Raw genomic sequence first — 19,743 nt, 5'->3', positions numbered from 1 at the left:
GTGGAAGACTCATTTAAAGAGCTTGATATACCAAAAACATTTTGGAGAAAAATGATTGGGAAAAGCAGGAACAGAACACAGCAAATGTAATCAAATGATATCAAGTAGTACATTTATTTCATATAGTAAGTCAGCTTCTGACAGTGAGATGTATTAGAATATAGTCTCTGAAGGTAAAGGGTGGAAGGAAGGCCTGTTGCTCAGGATACTGAATATTTGAACAGTGCCTAGCACAATGAGGTCCTGGTCCTTAGCTGGGGCTCCTAGGTGCTCCAGCAAAACAAACACTTTAGGCTTTAGGAGATGGACTGCATAAGCAGTTTTGAAATGGCATTCCACAACATGGGCTAAGTGACACCTAAGCAGACTTCACCTTTCAAGCTCTGCAAGAGAGAAACTTGGTCCAGCAGATCTTCTCCAACTCCAGTTTTAGGATTCATCCACTATCTACCCACCCCTCTGTGCACAGTTAAAGCAATGTTCATTCATCCCACTGCAATATGGTGAGCCTCAAGGAGGAATGATCGATCCCATCTCAGTCACCACATATAAGAGGGCGGAAAAAAGAGCAGCTGGTCTCACCCTCTTCTACTCCAATAATTGACTCAGTGTCTGGCAGGTGCAGAGACTCAACACCAAGGCTGGGCTGAGAGTTCATGGAGATGAGATTCTTACTGTGCACTGTTGATTCTTCCAGCAAACTGCTGCCCATCAGTGACTCTATTGTGGGAAAAAAAGGGTAAAAGAGAATTCCCATGATGCAATTACACTGCAATATAAGATAAAATTCTATCCTACAATCCTATCCCTGCCCCACTTCAAGTCATACTGAATTCTTCCCTAGACACCTACTTTATCCATTCCTACTCTTTGGGCAGCCAGTGCTCCAATGGATGGAAAATACTATGTTTATTGTTTTGAACCTTACTATGGTGGGATCTTATGCAGGATTGGCTTTCTCTTTAAATAATTCACATTACGTAAAAACCCAGGCTGCTTGCAACAACAAAACATAACCAAGGGAAAAAATTGACATAAAAAACCCAGCTAGATTCATACTGATTTTGAAAACAATAAACATATCTACCCCTTGACTCCCATACAAAAATACACCTTTGTCTTCTGTCCTAGAAAAGGGAAAAGTAAGCAGTCCTTGTCTCCAAGAGGAACAGACTTTTGTTTCTTACTGGCTTGTATTCTCATATTATCAGGACAGACATCTTTTCTTTGACCATCCACTAATTTTTTCCCTGCACTTTTCCCCCAGAGTGCATGTGGTCCCTTCTTTACCTGGCTGTTCTCGCTCCCTGCTGCCAGCTGTTCCAATTCGGGAGTGGTGCTTCCTCATATGCACATTTCTGCTACCACTCTGGGAAAATGTCTTCCCACAAATTTGGCACTGATGGGGCTTCACTCCTTGGAGTCAAAGGGGGAAGAAATATCCCAAGAATTATCAAACTGGGAGAAGAGACCTCATCAACTAAGAAACTAATAACAGTTTTGAAATGCTGTTAATACCACTGGTGGTAATTTATCAGTAAAACACAAATGAGACTTATTCCCATCTCCTGGAGGGCCATAAGCTTCTAGAACAGAAGAGGTTTAGATATCAGTAATGGCAGTTGTTGGATAACTCAAGTCTGAAGAGTAACAAAATCTTCAAATCAGATTGATGAGAGGGAACAAGTAATTTGAAATAATTTACTCATTGATATGGAAATACTTGATGTCCCATATATAGAATAAAATGACCAGAGGCAAGGAAGCTGTCTCCTGCCATCACACAATGAATTGCAGCACCTGGTTTACATTACTGAGCAGGGACTTGATGATGACTTGTCACTGTAAAAGGATTTTCATTTTACAGAGCAGTTAATAATTTTCACAATACAAGCCTGCTTGTCCATACTTCCTGGCTCAGTGGCATGGAAGCCAAGGAGACAGGACAGAAAAAGCATGGAGAGCTCAATCCCAAATATTGTTACTTCAATAATATCTCCCATTCACCACACATACAATTTTGATTGTGTGCTGATGATATATAAGATAGAGCAATCAAAACAGAAAGCAGAAGCTTTGAAACACTTGTGAAATACATTTCCACCTAAACCTTTGTCCAATTACAGGTACGTAGTGGGAAAAAATACCCTACCAATGGCAGAAACCCACTTGAAGGATTTCAGATTCAAATGGCTCTGGTTAATACACAGAGATGCTAGAGTCTCTTTTTAAAATAACCAAATGGCAGCCATGAAAAAGATAATCAACTTCATGACATTTTAGAAACAATTTAAAAAAATGTTTTAAATGTAATTTCAGTTTAGAAATAGAAACAAACTAAAAAATTAAAGTGTACAGGCTATAGGCACCACAAAGGGAAGTCAAAAAACACTGTGACCAGAAGCTCTGTAGAAACCAGGATTTTTCTTAAGGAAATCAAATCAAAGTCCTACAACAGGTCTCTTTTCAGATAGATGACAGAATGTCAGATGAAGACTCTTACCTGAGTGGACAACCAAATGTTTCCGAAGACTGGAGTATTCAGCAAAGGAGCGACCACATCCCTGTGCCTGACACAGAAAGGGTTTTTCCCCTACAAGGGAAAAGTAAGTTCTTAGGTTCTGGGATCACAACTTAATCTGATTGCCTAAGTCCCTGAGAACAGCCTGGACATCTCTACCCCATTCTCCCATTTGGCCTTATGTATATCAGAGTTCCATGGAAACTGCACATCCTTCCTAAGCTTCCTAAGGCTTTTACAGCATTCTCTTCACCAGAAGAAACAGAGGCATTATTTTAAAATATTCTTAGACCATCCTTCACTGAAACTGAAGCAAGGGACCACTGTTTCTAGATAATCTTCCAAGTATATAAATAATAATATAGTAAAATAAAACTACTTGATCTATGATGTATCTTCTATTTGCAGTTCACAACAACCAGCTCTCTGTTCCACACACTCACGGGGTCCTGCTCCCTTTCTGCCTTTCAGTGCCAAAAATCCCATTAACTGTATTTCCCTTCATATCTGATTCTATACTTTATTTCAGATCAGGCTGAACTTGCCAAAATCCTGTGAGAGATGTGTCAGTCATTTATATCTATGTGAGGAGGAACTGACATAGATATAATGTAATTCAAGGCACAAATTGTTCTCATGGGCTGAAGTTTATATCCCAGCTATTTTTTATTTATTTAAATTATGATAAATTGGGAGGTTACTACATTAATGCAGTGCAATAAAATTAAGCTGTTTTGAGCACTCTCTTAATAAAGCTAGACATAACTTTTGCCTGCAACATCCCACTAAAGAACTCAGTATACCATGTTTAACACAATGATTTCAAGTCTTTAACTGGACCCTTGTACAAGAGTAATAGCAAGACCACAGGAAGCTATTTTAACAATTTATTGTACAATATATAAGTAGTTCTTCCAGAGTAAACTTGCTTTTAAAGGTATTTCTACTTGCCTTTAGAACTCTTCTCCCTACAGCTCATTTATTAGCCTCTTATCTACAAGAGCATTTGACAGCTGTAAGCAAAAAGGATCAACACAGCATGTTCCAATTGGTGTTACAAAGCTGAAATATGTAGCAGAGTCTCAAACACTGATTGTACTTTCAGGCTTGCTGTGAAACTTTAAAAATTTGGAAAAACTACCATTGACCTAACTAACAGCACACAGTTCCATCTATAAGACACCCTAGAGCTATTTACACCTGCAATTTCATAACACCTTAGGTCTGATTAAATGTTTAATTCCACATTATCCATTTGAAGTTTAGAAAGTTACTATTTACTCCTCCAGAAGCTACTACTCTGCTGGTTGCAGAATGCTCTCTTATCAGGGAGGATTGTGCATTTATCTGCTGGGCCTATTAACTTAATCTGCACCTTGGCTGGGAGCTGTAAGTGCAAAAGAAAACTGCAAAAAATATAGCTGCTGTTACTACACATTCAAAATTTTATTATTGGTATACACCATTTTTAACTGTATCCCAACATCTGCCCCCAAACCATGTGTTCCAGCTAGACTGCACATACTTTAAAATAGCACCATGTGCACCGACACACCACATACCATACGGTCGTGTTTAAGGAAGGCAGAAGGCACAAACAGCTGCTGGCGACCCACATAATCTGTAATTTCATTTTACCAGGGAGGTCTTGTTCTCTCACACTTGTCAAGGTTATTTTGAAATGTTAACCAACTGTAGTACAATGCTTGCAAGGCCATCAGGGAATCTCTAACAATATTCCCAGCAGCCTGAACTGGGCCATTTGTTTGAGTGTTGTGATAACCCTGAGGCTTAAAAAACTAAACAAATAAAATCACCAGATTATTCACTATGAACTTTTCAGGTCCTTAATTAAATTGCTGGTCACTATTATACTGCTGGTCATTTCATTTGTGCCTCTCTCAAACAACTTTCTAGTACAAAAACACCTAAAGCACTTTGGCTGCTATACCAACTTCTAAAAATACTGACAAGGCAGGATCATATTCTCCAGAGGAGCCATCATAAACAAACCATGTATAAAATACAGCACTATGAAACAAAGGTTCTTGTTTTATTTACTATAAAAAGCTGAGCATTAATTGAGAGTATACAGGCTCAGCATAGAGTAACATCCCAAATTAGCATTGTGCAAACAGCAGTTTGCACACCATAATGCTGCCTTCTGATTAATGCTTTTTTCTACTTTGCTACTATATTTTTGCCACTCATTCCACTGCATTCCTCATTTCCCTGTATGTCCCAAATGTCTTCATTCTACCAGCAGCATAGGTAACACAAGCTAGTCAGTCAGGCAGATGTCAGTACAGCTCCTACTATCTAAGCTATTGAGCCTTTCAGGAATTTTAAAGAACCTCTTTACAAAACACAATTTCATAAGTCATGTTCACTAACTATTCCCTTGGTAACAGTCTAGTTTCACACACCCCTTCCTCCATCACAAAACTGGAAGAGAATCTTCAGAGTATGCGTCTGAGCAGAATACAGCATCACCACACACTATCTGAAAGATAACGCCTGTGTGAAACTATAGAAGATAATAAAAGAGATTAGCACTTGATTTATGTGACCTACAGATCAAGGTGAATTGACAGAAAAGGGACATTAATGGAGGGCAGAGGTAAACAACATAATACTTTCAATAGTTTGATGAGAGAGGAGGAAGTGGTTTATTCCTCAGGAAAGACCCCACCTCAGCAGACCACAAATAGGTGAGGTCTAAAACACACCAGTGTGAATTCGTAGGTGGTTCTTCAGATTTCCAGCTGTTGTGAACTGTTTACCACAGCCCAGTTCTGTGCACACAAAGGGTTTTTCACCATTGTGAGTTCTCATGTGCACCTTCAGCCTTTGCAAGACGTAGAAACTTTTTCCACAGCCTTCTGCTGGGCAGGTGAAGGAGCGGTCGTTACTACAAAGCAAAAAAAGCTGTTTCATTACCAGCTACTGCAACACATTTTTTCATTGACACTTGATTTCTTTCTTTTATTAAATATAAGTACCTGTTAAAATACAAAAATTCTAAACCAAACATAACAAACATACCTGCAACATTATCTAAATCTAATCCAAGTTTTTCAGCATAATTGACTAAAAGCACTCCACAGACCTAATGTTTATATGAATAATGCCAAGTTTTCCCAGCTTGTTAATGTCAAAACCTAACCTATTATGTCAAATACAGAGTGCATTTTTTCAAGGTCATAATAACAAATAGCTTCATTCTGCTCACCGGTGTGTTTTCAGATGATACTTGAAGTGAGCTGGCCATACAAATGTCCGATCACAGCCCTCAACTGTGCACTTCAGCTTTCTTTCCACACGAGATAAATGAGGAATGGGGCTTGAATCTTTTGGCTGCCCATCTCCTGTGCAAAGATGAACGTTTTCCCCTGGAAAAAAAAAGCCCACCAAAATCTAAAAAAACATACAGATTACTATAATACATCAAATTTAATAGAAAAACCAGCACTATATATGATACAGGATTGTAAATCAGCTATGTGTCTGGCTACTAAATGTTTAGCATGTCCTACATGCTGCTGCCCATAACAGGGATCAAACACAGACTTGCAAACCCTACCAGGCCCATAAACTATTCCCCACAAGCCTACCAGATAAGGCTTATCACAAAAAGAATAGAAAGCCACTGCACCAGAAATTGTAAAAATGGTCTCTATATCAATGAACCGATTTTAACTAGCAGCCAACTTTCACCTATTAGCTAAGCTGCTTTTAAAAACACCTTAGCTAAAATAAGAGATACTGCATTTGCATGCAATTATTTATTAAAATAATTAAGTCAAAAAACATGTGACTAAATTCAATCATGAATTCTCCAGAAAACTGATCTCCAAACTCAGTGGAGCTAAAATGAAAGTATAATTCACAGTATGTATTAAAAATAGGTTCTTAAAAGTGAAAATGAAAGTTGAAAAACAAGCAGCTTCAGTCAGAAAGAAGATATTCTTTACATGTACTGGAGAACTAGTAGGCTACAATGAACAGATGGTTCCACTAGAGTTCACTCCCCAAGAAAAGATGAGAAGCCTATTTATAATGATGAAAAAAGCATAATTGTTCTGTATAATTCCGTCACTGATGATTTGAAGATGTCATAACTGATTCAAAGCAAGAGAGAATTAAAGAGAGGAAGAAACAATGTGAGACTAGGGTTCTTGTATGGAACATTCACAGTTGAGACACAATCTGTGGATCTCCTACCATTATTGCTTGCTTTGGCATTCTTGGCGAGCTGTGCCCGAGTGGCAGCAATTAAACTGTCATGGGCCAATTCTTGCACTCGTAGGAACCATGGGGTACTGCTGTCTGTGCTATCATGGGAGAGAAAGTCATTGCCAGAATCTTCTGCTTCATCTTGAACAAACACCAAGTGCTCTGCGGGAGACCCCAGCCCTAGAAAAGAAGATAAATTTGTGAAACAATAATGTAACAGAGGGAAGTTTCTTTTGTTTCTCAGACGTTAGTGTTCATAGCATGGATGAAATAGCTGCCCTGAAAAAGTCTCCACTGACCTCTACATTGTAGAAAGATGTTGATGACTAAATGCTCCTAAAATATCCAATAATGCCCAGCAAATTGCAGGATCTTTCCTCTTCATAAGCAGCAGGGACAGAGCTGTACTTGTATCTCCTGCATTCTGCTGAGACATATCCAGACAGATGACAAACAGAAGGACAATTACCTGCTCTTGTTAGGTTGAGAAGAATGAATGAAGTGCTGTCACTGGGCTGGAAGTCTTGCAATAAACTAGAAGTTTCTGGAGTTGACAGAAGTTCAGATGGTTTCTGTACATTCTGTGCCCTTGTTTCCTCTCCATCAGGGCCCACGTTTACCTGGAGACTTCTCAAGACAGCAGATGAAGAAACATCTTTGGAAGAATTAGTGTGACTTGGAGAAGTGAGATCTCTTTCATCATCTAATGAGGAAAGTGAAACCAGAGTAAATAGAAGTATAAATACACTGTGACTAAAGGACAACTATGAAATTATTTTTCTAAGGAAAAAAAAAAACAAAAACCCAGAACTTGAGAGAGAAGGGAAGAGGAAGTTTCTAACTAGTCAGACTTCACTATTAAATGAGAAGATTCAGTCACTCTGCTGAACTTGTTCCTCCATCCCTGGGATGTCTTATCAGCAAGAGACAGCAGGGGGGCCAGAGGGGTGAAGCAAAGACAGCTGTATGAAGGGCAGGGTCACAAAGATCTGCCTGATAGATTGTACCTGGCAACATGAGTCTGTTGCATTCTGAGGTCTCAGTAACAGGAAGCAGAGAGAGACAGGTGATGTCTTTTGGTTCTGATTCCACCAGTCCTTGTCCCAGTGGAATAGAAGTATTTTGAACAAACTGAACCAGCAGCTGAAAAAACATACTGAAGATTAGGTCAAGAGCAGCACAAATCATGTAAAAAGGTACTAAATCCAGTCAGTCCAGTAGTCCCTACTGTCTTGTAAGAGACATTGAATATAATACCATGAATACATACAGATATAAACAGAAACTTTTCAATTTACATTAATACAAGCAAAGAATTGTTTGTCATCTCTGAAATACCTACAAACTTCTCATTCAACATATAATAAACAGCTCTGGATCATTGCAAAGTAAGTCCAGTTAGGCTATATTTCTTTTTAATTAACATTTTACCACTTGATACTTTATTATGGTCTAACATTTCAAGGTAATGTTTTCCACACTCAGCCTTTGATACAGGTATTTTTTTAAATCATTGTCTTTAAATACTTAACTGAAAGCTGGCCTTTTCTAAATTAACAAAAAAGCAATCAGAAGACTAGTTACAAAGATGTCTATCACATGGCTATTCAAAAGCAGATAACAATCAGAGAAACACTGTTGGAATTACAAGGGGAAGAACACAGACAGCCTTACCCATCCAAATCAACTACTCCTAAAACCATCAAAGATGGACAACCAACCCACCAACTAAGGGGATTAACAGAAGAAACCCTCTCCAAATTACTACACGAAACAAGGGGGACTATTGCATACAGAGGTACAGGACTTAAACTGAGATGCATTCCCTGAAGGGGATTAACAGAAGAAACCCTCTCCAAATTACTACACGAAACAAGGGGGACTATTGCAACAAGGGGGACTTAAACTGAGATGCATTCCCTGGGGAGGAATTTGGGACTGGTCAAAAGATTTTGAGGGATTTGTACAGGACTTATTAGGCATTGTTTAAGGGAAGGGCCAAAGGCAGGAAAAGGAAAAGATCAAGATGGATCAGGGCAGAACAAACATAAGAAAATGGAGAGGGGAGGATAAAAGGGGCCCATTGCACATAAGCAGGAAGTTGGTCAATTCAGTTGTCTGGCACAGCCCAACTCTTACCCTGCATCCTGTCTTCTTATTAAACTCCATTCTCACCTGCTTCCTGTGTGGTCCTGCTCTCTACAGTGGGTCTCTAGTGGCACACACCAATTTCTAGTGCTTCTCATATGCTAATGAACCCCAAGACAGCCTAGTTAGCAAGTGAAATGAGAAGTGTGGGGATAGATCCCAAAGAAATCCATGAAGGTTATCCTTAGGCAGCAGCCCTTGAACACAGACCCAGGTACTTTGTGCTGCCCATGTTTATCAGGATAAAGCTACAAGCACTCAGCCTGTGTTCATTTTGATTTAACAAAGGAAGTGCTGCTGGAAGTTAGGAGACAACGCAGTCCAACTTTTGCAGTGGACTGAACAAATTCTGTGAACTGCATGAGCTTTTTTAAACATGGTCTCAAATCCCTCCCCTGTAGGGATTTACACTTCAGAAGGACAGAAGAGGCCAGTTGTAACACACCCAGACACATACTCCACATTTCAGTGAAAATACTGCTCAAACCCTGCATGTAGGATCTATTTGTTTGCCTTTAAGTTCTGTCAAACAAATTAACTCATATACTCACATCTATGGGGTTTTTTTTAAACACTAAATGAAGAAATATGGACAATAACAATATACTAAAAAGTCAAATCTCAAATTCCTTATCTCTAGGAAACTCCTTGACAAAAATCCTGCATTCTGCTGATTCTGCTGCTGTCTAGCAAACAACTGTATGTAGCAAACTTTTATCTTTGGCATTTAGAAGGAAATTGTACAAGACAGTTATTCAAAAGCTACTACCCTCATTGTGACACATTTCAACATGCAGTCACAGAGAACCCAGATGGAATTCTCTGTTCACTGAGATAGCACATCAGTGTCAAAAGAAAAAGACTAAAAAATCCTGATGTGCCTATTGTATATTTGTGATTAAAACTCAACATTCACAGATAATTTGATTCTTATTCTGTATATTGTGAATGTCTTAGTACTTCTTTTTCAGAACTATTGGCATCTAATTCCAAATTATTCCTGCAGCAGACAGCAGCTTTTTGAGCCTCTCTTACATCAAGAGAAAGTCTGTTAAATCAAAGAAACTGTAAAGAAAACTTAGTATTTTGTGCTCCGATTTCTCTATGCTCATTTCCTCTCACAAAAGCACTAGAAATACTGATGCTTTCTCAGACACTTTTACCTCAAAGAGCTGCTGCTGTAGGAACCCTGAAGCTTTAACAGCCCTGATTGGTCTCTCTGGAACCTGCACCCACACTTCTCCTTAGGGGCTCCTTTTAAGCTCAGCCTGGGCCAGTCATTCCTTCCTGAGCTGTGCTGTAGGTTTACCTGTCTCAAGCCCTGTCTATTGGATGAACCTCACATTTTTACTGCATCTGTGTCTCCAGCCCCATCTTCTGCTGCTCCTGCCTGGACTCTGGATAGAGCCTGGACTGGTTCACCACCTTGCCTTACCGAGGGCTGAGGGCTGTGGATGCCAGCACCTGTCTGTGCCGTCCATGCTCGGGTGCTGCAGCAGTGCCCTGGTCTGTGAGGGCACTGCCTGGGCTGGGATCACCCTTGACTCACCCTCCCTTAGGAGCAGGCTGTCATCACTGACAATTATGAAGCTACAAATTAAGTCCTGCAGTCATTCAGATGGCAATGTGCCATTTGAACTAGGCCACAAGCCAGATGGCAGTTTGAAAGGTTAGAATTGTTTCATCTTAGACATAAGATTATCCAGAGGACCTAGCACGAAGATGAATCTATTTTTATGTTGTCAAAAAAATACCTAGGCAATAACAGACAGTCCCCCCACCGCCCCCCTCCCAGGGCCATGCATTCTAATTTAGGATTAAAAAATAGGAGAAAGAGAAGTAAAGAGTGTTAGGAATAATGCACAAGGCAACCAGAAAAAAGAAGTAGAGACCAAAATCTGTGAGCACTAAGATAGATCTAAATTATTGGATTGTCTTTTATGTTGATGAGCCCTACTGCTTCTTACTCCACCACAAAACACCTGTTTTATGGAGTTGCCTATTTTCATACAAAAGACCTAAATGAAACTTGCCTCCTACAAGAAAAAAGCTTTGCTTCAAACCTTCCACTTCAACATAGCAACATCAAGCCACCAGAGAAAAGCAAAATGCAGCAACCACAAACAGATGCTCAGAACAAAGAAATTCCTTTTAATTTGCTTTGTAAAGTAATGACAAACTAGTACAGAGAATTATGAGAGGGCAAAAAAAGCAGGAGGAAACAAACTGACATGAATCATGCCCATTATTAAAATGTGGAATAAAAAAACCTCAACCCTTCACATAAACTAAAGCAAACCAATCATCAACTCAAATAATTCAGACAAAATAAAAAGTTTTCATGTTAGTTTTATCTTGATAGATTTTTCCTAAACCTTCATGTTCAAAATAATTTAATACCTTTGTGGACAACTACAGCAACTGGAGTACAGGAAAGAACTCATTACAAACATTGTGTCATGCTCTCTAAAGCTTCTTGCAATATGGTTTTGCAGCTGAAAGTAAATAGGATATTATAAGGGTATCTGGTAATTGGCTATTCAGCATAGAAATCTAGGAACAGGACGGGTGATAAATTAAATGCACAGATACACAAACACTAACAAACTCTAGCAAACTGCAGATAAGAGAGGGTAAAAATACCCAGAACTCGAGGGACACTGATGGATGGGCCAGTACAGGAATAACTTGAGTTTGACCTTGAAAAAAATTCAACAAGAAACTTTGTAAGGAATAGGAACAATGCTATCTTGGGTACCAGAACCCATATTTCATTGGCAAGAGCAAACTTCCTATGAGATATGGGGGAAATTTTGGGACTGGGTAAAACATATCAAGGTATTTTGAGCAGAAACTGTGGGACTGTGAAAAACTTATGGATGTTTAGGGGAAGGACCAAAGCCAAGGAAATGGAGGGCTCAAGGTAGATAGGAGAGAAACAACTACTGGGAACAGAAAGGGGATTGGGGACAATACTGGTTGACACATTAGCAGGCTGCAGGTTGCTGCTCTGCATCACCACTGGGGTCTATCTCATCCTCTCTAATGCTTTCCACTCCTCAACGGCTTCTGAGTACATTCATTTGATTAAATTCACTTTGGCATAGCCTGTGAAATAGAGAAAAACACAATCTGGAAACCCAAGATCCTGGCCAGAGGCTGAATTAAAAAGCCCAAGGCCTGGAGATGGATACTGGAAGGACTCAAGCTTTGGCAAACAGTGGACAGATGCACGACCAGAAGTATGCATGTCAGCCAAGGGAGGACACGTGTGATATGCTAGCAAATGTCAAGCCTTTTTACCTGATAAGTAGGGACAGGATTAGGCCATTTGTGGCCTTTCTTTTCCATGGGAATTCCATTTGTGTTTGAGTGTGCTGGTAAAAGCCCTATCCTGCCACGCAGCCATAATTCTGTACTGTCTTTGTGTGCACAGGCACATTTTTGCAGTTCAGGCCCAGGTGCACTTGTGTCCACCTGGGAACAGACTGGTGGTCTCATGTCTGAAAGAGCAGGAAGGCAGGAACCTCCTACATGATACAGTTTAACAGAACCCATAGCCAAATCACATCTGGCATCACAAACAGGCCCCAAATGGGCTGTAAATATTCCTGAGATGGTGACTGTAGAATCTCTACACAGGGAGGAGACTGATGCACTATGACCAAAGTGATAGAATTTGTAAGCAAAGCAGATAGGTCATCTTGGGACACCAGAATAGGTATAGTTAGGGAAACTGGAGGTACAGAATATTAACAGGCTACCAAAGGAACAATAAGAGGTCTGAGGTGGCTTTAATCTATAGCTGAGACATCCCTTGGAATTTGAAATAAATTTTAATATTGCAAAAGGACATCCTTGACTTAAAGAGATTGAAACTTTATGGGACAGACGTGAATCATACAGAGAGAATCTATAATCCTTGGAGGGCAAAGTTCAGCTGCATCTTGATATAAGGAATTTTATTTTTGCTCTGCCGTATCACCTTCTTGAATATACCCTCCTTTAACTACCTCAGCTGAAATGCCACATGACTGAAAATTCTGTAAATAATACAGACAATGAATGTATTAAAAAATGTAAAATATTTCTTGGCTTTTGTCACTAAGCAAATACTTGTTATCCCTGCTGGTCAACAAGAAATGATTGGACAGGATTACGCCAGGGTCTATCACTACAAGCAATGAAGAATGCTTGTGTTACCAAGAGACTTAAATAATGTCCCTGACCTGAGAGGGAAAAAACCCCCGCAACAAACAACAACCAAAAAACTGTTTAAAGAACTGAGAACCTCTGTTAGAAATCCTTAACAACAACCAAAAAAAACCCCAACAAAACAAAACCAAAAAAAACCCAAATCAAACCAAACACCACGAAATAGAACTGAGAACCTCTGTTAGAAATCCTTAACAACAACCAAAAAAAACCCCAACAAAACAAAACCCAAAAAAAACCCAAATCAAACCAAACAAACACCACGAAATAAACCAACCCAAAAAAAAAAAAAAAACCAAAAAAAACAACCCCAAAAAAAAACCAACCCAAAAAGAAAACAAAACCACAACCAACCAACCCAACCCAACAAAACTACCAAACCAGAAACAAATGATGATATGGCCACCTGGGATGGATCATCTTAACTTTGCCCCATAATAGATGATTCAAAAGCCAAGAAGTGTCAGGCAGCTGCTTTGGCTGAAGTAGGGATTGCTGGGAGGGACAGGGTAAGAAGGTTCTCCAGAACCTCAGATCTATCCTCCCACTAGACAGCTGGAGAGCTACACCAGATTCCCAGGGCAGCAGGGACCATGTCTTTAATCAAAACCATTCCTGTTCTATATTCAGCCAGTGAACCAAAACAAAATAAAGAGGTCAAAAGAAAATTTAGTGGAGGGGGAGGAGAAAGGAGGGGCTGGAGCTGAAGGGTGTGCAGGGCAGAAGGCTTGTTACCTAGAAACCGGGATGTCCTCCTCCCATACAGCCTCTGGGGAGCTAATTAAATCACAAGTGTCTCTCCTTGTGCAGCGCTGAGGAGGAGAGAAAGGAGAGGCTAAAGCACCTCTCTTCACCCTCATTTCAATAACTAATTCAATTTACAGAATAGAGTTGTAATTCATTGGATTATGCTAGGAGTTACCCCAAGACCAGAAAGCACCCTGCACTGGGACAGTATGGTGGAGGTGACTGGGAATACATGCAAGTGTAATAAATCACCTCAAAAGCTTAAAGCATGCAAAATGCAAATCTTAGCAGTTCCCTGAGGAATGATAGTTACATAGCCATAGCTTTGGGGGCAGGGAGTCCAGAAGAAAAAGCAGATCCATCTGTTCATACAATTGTTTCCAAGCAACTTTGTAACTTTCTATGAAAGGAGGATTCACCTCTACTCAAGCATTAAATATTTAATGGTATGTTGATGGCTTCTTCAGGGATAAAACCAGTAGCAAAGAAGTCTGTGCAATAGAGACATAGTGCTTTGATTGTTATCATCTAGATGTCACAGAAATACAGCTAGCTCTTAATTAATATATTTCTCACATGGTAGAGTACATGAAAAAACATCTGTGGCTATAAGAATTGTGGTGCCATGGCTCACTAAAAGATATCAAATAATTATTTACTTTCAGAGACATTTGAACTGCTGTTTGGGAAAATTGTAAAAAGAGTGTCTACCAGTTTCACATCCAAGCAACAGAAAATAGTACTAATTTAACACCTAAGTTTCATAATCAGGACTAAAAAAAAGCATATGTATACATGGAAATAAATCAAAATTTTTAGTATCAAATAGCCTCGATCAAGATTGAGGAACATGGTTCAGAAGACAGCATTTACAGAAAGGATGCCCTCTGCAACAACAACCACTGTAACTTTTTTTATTTACCAGGCCTGTTTCTTCTGGAGAATAAACAGCTAACTCTTATTATGGGCTTGCTGGGAAGGAAATGCAACTCTGCCATGAGGAAATAAGACTATTATGTAAGCAAGCCTAATTAACAAATACCTTACTCAAGTTGAGAAAAGACAAAGCCCAGTTATAGCTCCTATTTGAGAAATGAGCATTCCAACCATCCTGGTCCTTGGCTGTCAGAAATAATCCAAGGGAACCCCCCCATTCACAGACAAAAGTAACAAAGCCCTTCCACCTTATTCAGAACTCAATAGAAAATTGATAGAATGTATGAGATATCAGTGACAAGGCAAGAGAGAGGAACTCTTTTCAGATTGTGCTGAGACCACTCAGAGCTGCCACAAATTTGCAGCTACTTTTCCTGAACAGTGTGATTGGAAGGGCTTTGGCTGCTCTGTTAAGAAACAAATGCCTTAACATAGCACATGAGCTGTAATGAATTATCAGCATGTAATCATCATTCTTTTTAGAGTACCAGTTTAAGACACATGCTGTATTGCTTACAGGGACAGAAACTCAAGACTTTTATTGAGAAGACTCAACAAAAAACATTCAATTAAGTCTTGCAAACTTCCCCAAAAGGTATTTTATAGCTGTACTATGTCCTCTGCTCTAGGACTTCAGCCATCTGCAGAGGTAAAGCTGAGAACCAGGAAAAGCAAGAACACCAAGTGATACAAGCCCTGCATCTTGAAGCAGGGAAATGCCCAGACAGCTAGCTAATGGCCATTCAACCTGAAAAATAAAGGCAAGAAATAGGAGAGGCAGCAGGCGGTGGTGTTGAATGTAACACACTGCAGACACTTGTATCTAGCATATTACAGGTAAGAGTAACAAAACCCAGAACGCCTCAGTAACTGATCAGTGAGCACCAATAGAGTGACATCTTGTAGAGGTTCAATCAGAAATTTTAACTGGTAAGAGAAAGAATGGATCCCATACAACAGACCAAACTTACTATCCAATATAACAAGGACAGCAGGATGTGTTAAGCTTATTATGCAATGTTTAGGGGGAGGATCAAAGGAGGAATCAAGGCAGATAAATGAAGAACCAGGGGTAGGGGGAAAGAGACTCCAAACATATGTTTGCTGCTAGTCAGTACACTGCTGTGTCTGATCACTGCAGTCCCTCCTATCTAACTACCAAAGACATTCCTAAATATTCTACCCACTAGTGAGTCCACTGCTAGTGAGCTTCTAGTTGAGTAATGCAAGTTGGAGGCTGGGGAAAAAAAAAAAATTCCAGCCAGAAACTGGCTTAAAAGCCCTGGCTCTGGGCAGAAGGACTGTAGGCCTGGCAGAGACATGTGAATGTGAGTGTGCACAAGAGTCAAGTGATGAGGGTACAGCTACAGCCCACCAGCAAACCATGGTAGTTCATGCTTTCCCTGTGCATGTGATAACGTGTATGTTCATGCTTTACCAGTGGTTGTGGCAGCTGTGCATGCACAAATGTCCCTGCAGTTCTGTCCCCAGGCAAAATGTCTGGGGACATTTTGCATCCTGCATCCATTTTATATCCCTGCAAAATTCCCCCAGGCCCAGCTGAACCTGGAACAGTCCAGCAGCCTCACACTGAGCAACTGGGATCCCCTGTGTGCTGCTGCCTACCACTTCTGCCAACTGCTTAATGGAAACAGGAGTACTGAAGAACAGGACTGCCTGATGCTGACAGAATAATTCAGATTGTCCAAAACCAAGTAGTCAATTTGTTTGAGGGAAAGAAATAGTCAATTGGTTAATTTATTTTATTCTCATAACAAAAGAGTGCTGTAATAGTGGGAAAAAATGTAACCTGAGAACAGGCAAGAATATTGGCTGATACTTGAAAGGAGGTGAAAAAAATTGCAATATTTTCTAATTTTTTACCATTCAAATCAAAGCATGGAAGCATTAGAAGATGTCACTGAAAACACTTGGAAAATTAGTACGTAAACAGTAATTAGAGTAAACTCATTGACTCCAAGTGTTGCCCATAAATGTTCCTGGGAACCAAACTCAGTTCATAATTGCTCACCTCAGGTTTGGATTCTAACTCATCCGATAACATTGATTCAAGTGTCCAACTCCTGCAGCTGTTCTCAGCAAGGCACAGATTTATTTTATTTATTTTTTTTTAGTTCAGAGAGAACAACACTCCCTGCTTATTTTCATATTTTCCTAAGTGCAAACCAGTGTGGTGGTCCTTCTGCAAGAAGCTCTGCTGCAGAAATAATTAATTTAACCTAAAACAACAAAAAAGAAAACATAAAGAAAGAGGAACTGAAAAACAAGAGCAAAGCAAAAAGAAGTGAACATGTGTTGATGCAACTCTAAAATATACTTTGAGGTATCAGTAAAATTCATTAACTGAGGTTCCTGGATTTCTATTTTCACTGAATCAACAAAATAGCCTTTTAAAAATTACTTTCACGGTGTTAAGATGTTATTTACCACATTTTCTTTGACATCACTGATTTTTAACGGATAATTGCCTTGTTCATTCTGGAAACTTATGGGATCAACTGCCAATCACAAAGTATGCAAGATATGAGGAAGCTGAATTCCCAACCCACAACACAGTGGAATTATCCAAATTATTGATAAAAGGGAGCCATATACAAACAACCTGTCAGCAGCAAACATCAGTTCTTCCTGTCAGTCGAGATATTTCACAGAATCAGAAGTTTTAATTTCTTGATGAGCCCAGATAAATAGAACTTATTTCACAAATACCCAAATGATGCTGATGCTAAAAGGGAAACATGAGGACAAGCTTTTCTTGCCTGCTGGGAAAACACTCAGACACTGCTGATGGGAGAAAAATATGAACTACATAATTTTTTCCTCTTTCCAACACAACTACCAATCTACTGACTATGTTAAACAGTAACGAGAACACTGGATCGGCTCAAAGGACAACCTAAAAGCTTTCCTCTCGCACTCCTGACAGCAGCCCTGCAGCACGGAGGGGCAAGGCAGCACAGCCAGCGAGCGAGCGCACAGTAACCCAGCCCTCCGCAGGCAGCGGGCCGGGCCCGCGCTGCCCCCGCGGCCACCCGCAGCCGCCGTCAGCCCGGACGGGCAGGACGGGCCCCGAGTGACCCACGGGACACGAGCCAGCGCTGCCAGGCCCGGCCGCCCACGCCCCGGCCGGGAGGAGCCCTGCGGAGGCCCGGGGCAGGGCGGAGCGCCGAGGCCCGGCGGGGCAGGTGCCACCGCCCCAGGGCGCGGGTCCGGCCGCAGCCGCGAGGGGCGGCCCGGCAGCGGGGACAGGGAGGACAGGAGGGCCGGGGCGTCCCCCCGCGCTCCGCGGCTCGCTGGGCTCCCGCACCCCACAGGGCTCGGCAAGTGCCGCAGGAGCGGCCGGACCAGCCCCGGCACCCGCCTTACCGGCATCTCCGCCGCCCGGACGTGACGAGCCCCGGCCGGAAATACCGCGCGGGCTCGGGGCGGGGCACGGCACGGCACGGCACGCTGCCCCCGCCGCCCCGGAAAGAGCGGCGCCGTGCTCGGGGTGTCCCCGCTTCCGATGGGGTCGTTACCGGACTGCAGGCTTTAGCTGCAGCCTGATTCCTCTTCAAGTAAACCTTTTTTGTATGGGTTGTTACCGTACATTATGCCGGAGCCTTATGGAAACGTTCAATCTGCTGAGCTCCTTTTTTCCACATAAATCACCACGGAAGACACATGATCCCAGTTTGTTGCAGCACATGTGGAAGCACCGGTTTCCTGTAAAGGACCGAGTAATTTTAAAAACTTGCACTTTGGTTTTAGCTCACTACCTGTACGTGACCAGAACAGAGCACCTGAAGAAGTTGGCAGCCTCTGCTCTTGACATTAGCAGCTGAATCAGTGACCTTCAGGTCCTGTAAACTTTAACTCGGTTGTGGCTAGCCCGTGGCTTTGGAGCCATACGTGACTCCTGACTCCCGTGCCAGCACAGCTCCTCGTGGCACACTCCTGGTGCTGGTGCTGACAGGCAGTGAAAACCCTCGTGCTATGGCAGTAACCCAACAGCAGCTGTCAAGGCTAGCAAAATCAGGTTTCCTGAGGCTCCCTCAGAGCACAGCCTCTTCTGAGCCACGGCAGACTGTGAAAAAAACCTGTGGTCACTTCTTGGTAAATGACTGTCATCTCTTGCCTTGAACTACTTTGGAACGGTTTCTTTTTTCCAGCCCCTCCAAGGTGTGCAATACAGCTTCACTGCCTTTCAGAACATTTGAAAATTTGATTTGCAGCATAAAGATTCCCAGTTATCTCCCTCAGCTTTAAATGTGCAGTGAGTGGCTTAATGGAGGAGTCATACTGACAGCCTAGTGCTTCAGCAAAAAGACTATTGACCAGCTACCTGCTGGAGCCACCTGGTAACTCCGTAAAGTCTGCAAGCAAGCTAGATGCATGTCTTTTTCTGAAGTAATTATCCCATCAGCTTGCAGGCTTTGCATTAATACTAACAAAAGCCTGCACTGTGAAATCAATGTTCAGTCAAGCTGAAGCACATTTCTGTTGTACAAGGCAGGGAAAAGTGATTCAACAGCCTCAGAGACTGGGCTGCCTCAGTGCCATACTGGCCCTGCAGATGGATTCTATCAGGGAACCTATAAAGTCTGGCATTTATCATATTGGACCACTCAGGCACAATTGTGGTGGCCTGAAGCTTTAGACAGATTCATTTATTTAAGCTTACAAAACTGCAAGTAATAGCTTCTGAGACTGATTTTTTTAACACAATCCCAAAAGCTGGAGTTCATTAAATGGCCATGCAGCAGTAACAGTAAAAGACCATTTCACTGTACTGTGGAAATATACTGAGGAATGCATTCAGTGCAGGGAGCTTGGTTTGCAGCTGCAGATTGAGCTCTCTGGACGGCTGGAGTCCGAGGCAAGAGGCTGTGAACTGCCAACCCTCTGACAAGCTCAGGGACCTGTGGCCCAACCCGGTG

The 19,743-nt window shown here is 41.4% G+C and overlaps 1 protein-coding gene across 1 annotated transcript; it reads right to left on the bottom strand.

Moving 5' to 3' along the window:
- Nucleotides 1–85: 85 nt before the first annotated feature.
- ZNF410 (zinc finger protein 410) lies at nucleotides 86–18,290 on the bottom strand. The gene is made up of 10 exons (XM_039705200.1): nucleotides 18,191–18,290; nucleotides 16,836–17,043; nucleotides 7,765–7,900; nucleotides 7,227–7,460; nucleotides 6,746–6,937; nucleotides 5,754–5,913; nucleotides 5,251–5,432; nucleotides 2,504–2,593; nucleotides 1,291–1,416; nucleotides 86–720 (listed from the first exon to the last, which is right to left on the bottom strand). Exons 2-10 carry the CDS (start codon nucleotides 16,866–16,868, stop codon nucleotides 536–538), a joined length of 1,338 nt encoding a protein of 445 aa, XP_039561134.1. The 5' UTR covers nucleotides 16,869–17,043; nucleotides 18,191–18,290; the 3' UTR covers nucleotides 86–535.
- Nucleotides 18,291–19,743: the final 1,453 nt, after the last annotated feature.

This window comes from Passer montanus, unplaced genomic scaffold (assembly GCF_014805655.1).
Source record: "Passer montanus isolate IOZ18808 unplaced genomic scaffold, ASM1480565v1 scaffold18, whole genome shotgun sequence".
Taxonomy (NCBI): Eukaryota; Metazoa; Chordata; class Aves; order Passeriformes; family Passeridae; genus Passer; species Passer montanus.
This window is presented reverse-complemented; position numbering and strand designations above follow the sequence as displayed.